Source organism: Arachis hypogaea, chromosome 2, assembly GCF_003086295.3.
Source record: "Arachis hypogaea cultivar Tifrunner chromosome 2, arahy.Tifrunner.gnm2.J5K5, whole genome shotgun sequence".
Taxonomy (NCBI): domain Eukaryota; kingdom Viridiplantae; phylum Streptophyta; class Magnoliopsida; order Fabales; family Fabaceae; genus Arachis; species Arachis hypogaea.
Window position 1 is genome coordinate 97,243,676 of NC_092037.1, and position 4,091 is coordinate 97,247,766.

Here is a 4,091-nt window from a genome sequence, read left to right on the forward strand (position 1 = left end):
AACAATACTGTTTAATTACCGTATTATTATTATTATTATTATTATTATTATTATTATTATTATTATTATTATTAATGTTAGTCATAATAGAATACTGTATAATAATTATTATTATTTTCTAATAGTAAATAAATATTTATTATTTTTTAATAACGAGGTTAAAGTAAATGACGAAGTTACAAAAAAAAGGTAGCATATAATTGTGAAGTAAGTAATAACAAAGTTATATTGAAAAGCTAAATCACTAATGACCTCTAGCGGAGTTTGGACCTGCGCGCTGAGGACATCGGCTGTGGCTATGTCCCTCGCGTCCACATATAGTGCACCGGCGAGGACTACGTATATCACGCGAGTCCATCTCATTCAAGTAGCGGGTTGACTTCGGTCTTCCTTTCGTTACGCGCCTCAATGTCCAATTGGCGATCACCTTCGCTCCTTCATATCTATCCCATGTAGATGGGTCACCCATCGTAACAAACTCGCTTCTATATACCTTGCAAATTTCAGACATTTTGTACACATTGTGCACATACACTTGCCAATCAAGACGCTGGTTAGTGCAACATGCAAGCACGTGACGACATGGAAGTCGCTCGACCTGAAAATGGCCACAGTCGCAGTGTCGTTGCGCAAGGTTAACAATGTAAATAGTACCATCTTGCATTTCACGAACCTCAAACATCTCGTTGCGCCTTTCAAACCGGTTGACCACAATATTTCCTGCACGTCGGAAGCTTTCTTCAACTCTCTTCGTTGCAAATTCTGAATACGTGAATCCGTTGCGAAGACGCTCATGAGCTTCGGTACTGTTCCGAGTGAACAACCCATTTAATCGATAGAAAGTTGACCGGACAAGGACAGTCACAGGAAGGTTGCGTGCACCCTTCAGGACATAATTTATGCACTCTACCAAGTTTGTCGTCATATGTCCCCAACGATGACCACCATCGAATGCCAACACCCATCTCAACACCGATCTCATCGCACCATTGAGTATATGCCTCACCCCGCTCTTTAAGTCTTTGGTAGTTTTTGTTGTACTCCTACTCCGTCCTAGAGTAGCTTGTTGAACAAACCATTTAATCATAAGTAGATGCCACAAATTTACTATGAATATAACTATAACAGCGAGTTGAAATACATGTGTCACCACGAGTTTATGCAAATATGGAGTCTTGAACCTCCTTAAGAAGTTGGACCTGATGTGCCTGATGCAGTACATGTGTCACGCCCTTGGTGGTGACCATGCACCGTTACTGCGAGCTATTGCAGCTTCGATGGAGGTATGGCGGTCAGAAATAATACCCACACCATCAATGGTAACAACATATCTCTGCAAATTGGTTAGAAAAAACTCTCATGCGTCTGCTGTCTCGCCCTCGACAATCACAAATGCAATAGGCACAATGTTTTGATTCCCATCTTGTGCAACCGTTACTGATAAGTTTGGAAAACTCTAAATTAATATTTGTGATGACTAAACATTATTAATATAATTAATTACAAAATTAATTTTGAATTAAATATTGATTAAAATAATTTTGTAATGCAGGATTATTTTGGGCCGAAAATAAAATTTTGGTGCAAGCCCAATTGTATAAAAAATATTCAGCCTTGAGATATTGTGATTATGGTGGCTGAATACATGGTTATGATATTTGGGCCAGAAACTTTACTTAAGCCCAATTGGTTAAATCCATCAGCTTTGATGCAAGAATATATGATGAGTATGACTGAATTTACTTGGGCCAAATTGATCCATTATTACTATAAGCCCAAGTTAATCATATTTTGCTATAGACTCCAATGCATGATCCGAAAATAATTCATCAGGAAAGCAAATATTATCATTTGCCTTATGCCTTCCAACGGATCTCAACTTTTGCCATATGATGGATTTCAAATTCACTCAATTTTCATTAATTGCATGGGAACTATGAGAGAGAAAATGTCATTGATTAGATGGCTTGTCTTGATGAGGCATGCTACCTAAAAGCTAAGGGAAGTAAAAGCAAATCATTTTTCTTAATTAATGTGTCAATATACATTGTTTGCTTTTCTTTTCTTCTCTCTCTCTCTCTCTCTCTCTCTCTCTCTCTCTCTCTCTCTCTCTCTCTCTCTCTCTCTCTCTCTCTCACTTTCTTCATCTTGTTTCGGTCATTACCCAATAATCATGGAAGCTACACCTACCCACCGAAAAGAAGATGGAGCAAGCAACAAGACCATCTCAATGATGGCAAGAAAAAGAAAACATAAAGTATGCTGTGGCTAAGATTCTCATTCACTTGTGGTAAGATATTGTGAAAAGATCTTGGCTCCTCCATACCAAAAATGGAAGTAAAGATCTCGGCCAGCAAGGAGAAAATCTTGGAGGGATGGCTTGTCTCTGATTCTGCTCAACCACCACAGGAATTAGCTAGGGTGGCTACGTGATGGAAGAGGCAGAGATTGGAGCAGATGAAGCCATCATCATCATGAAGCATCAAGGGCCAGAAATTCATCTTGGAGAGCAAGCCAAGGATGGAGCGCTCGGATTGATGAAGTCTGATGACCAAGAAAGAACTAGAGGTATTTGCATATTGGGTTTTGCATGGGTTACCTCTTCTCTCTCTGGCCGAACCGATTATGTGTGAAGGAAAAGAAGTTAAGCTTGGATTTTGGTTTCAACTGTGGAGGCTTCTCTCTTCTATAAAAATGGTGAACAGCCACGGTTTGATTCAAGGAGTTAGAAGTAAGCAGTGAGAGTGCAAGGCACAGGATTCTCATAGCTACCTAAGCTTACAGATTTTCTTCTCCTTCAATATATTCTGTTTTGTATTTTTCTGTTTAATTTTGTCATGTCTTGAGTCTCATGAAAAAAGACAAATTGTGAGGTTTGTATGAAAAAGCCATGGAGCAGAAAAAGGCAGAGAGTGCAAAATTAAAAGAAAAAGCCATAGATGTCCTTAGAGTTCCTTTGTACATATGTGTCGTGTTTCATGATTCTGTGGGAATCCCCTTGTAAGTTGGGTTAGCACTTTACAGTCTGTAATCAAGAAGATTATTGTGAAATTCCATCATTATTGTGATGGAGACTGGATGTAGGCTGCACTGCACTTAGCAGCTGAACCAGGATATATCTTGGTGTAATTTTCTCTCTCTTCTACTCCATTTCTGTTTCTACTGCACAGGAGTTAAAACTGAAAAAATATCTCGTGCCAAGTGATGAGACAAAAATAAAAGTCTCGTGGCTAGGGACGAGACAAAAATAAAAAAGTCTCCTTAAAGATCAACAAGTGTAATCAAGCAAAAAGGGGGCTAAGATTCAACCTCCCCTTCTCTTAGCCACTGAAAATCATCAATTGATATCAGAGATTGGTCTCAGAGATCAAGCTTTGCAGCTTGGAGAAAAGATCCATATGGCAGAAAGTAGTGGCTCAAGTCTGGTGTCCTACAACCTTACAGAAGGACAGTCAAGCAACAGACCACCTCTTTTCAATGGGAAAAACTATACCTATTGGAAGGAGAGAATGAAAATCTTTGTGCAAGCAGTAGACTACAGGCTTCGAGGAAGATAGAAAGAAGGTAGAGCTAAATGCCAAGGCTGTAAATCTACTCAAATGTGCTATCAGCTTCGAGAAATACCGACGGGTATCACGATGCACAACGGCAAAGGAAATCTGGAACAAATTACAAATCACTCATGAAGGAACCACCATTGTGAAGAAGACTCGGATAGACATGTTAAACAGAGAGTATGAAATGTTTGCAATGAAGGAAGGAGAAACTATTGATGAACTGTTCGAACGGTTCAACACCATCATTGTTGGCTTGGATGCTATGGGAATAACACATTCTGATTCTGTGCTTGTGAGAAGAGTGTTGAGATGTCTCACTAAAGAGTGGGAAACAAAAGTTTTAATTATTTCTGAGAGCAGTAGCCTTGATTCCATGACATGTGATGATTTGAGAGGAAATCTTCTTGCTTTTGAAAACACTTATTTGAAAAAAGAGTCAAAAAGAAAAGGAATTGCCTTTTCTTCTGTAACTAACCCCCTGGATGATGAATCCAGTGATAACTCCTCTAAAAATGAATTTGTGTTATTTGCCAA

General features: G+C 38.9%; 1 protein-coding gene across 1 annotated transcript; it reads right to left on the reverse strand.

The window, feature by feature from the left end:
- Positions 1–244: 244 nt before the first annotated feature.
- On the reverse strand, positions 245–982 carry LOC114924809 (uncharacterized). Its single transcript, XM_029290405.1, has one exon. It carries the CDS (start codon positions 980–982, stop codon positions 245–247), a length of 738 nt encoding a protein of 245 aa, XP_029146238.1.
- Between the last annotated feature and the right edge of the window lie 3,109 nt (positions 983–4,091).

Bases quoted from the DNA above. Each gene is read 5' to 3' on its own strand.
- LOC114924809 (XM_029290405.1), bottom strand. From the start codon at position 982: ATGAGATCGGTGTTGAGATGGGTGTTGGCATTCGATGGTGGTCATCGT.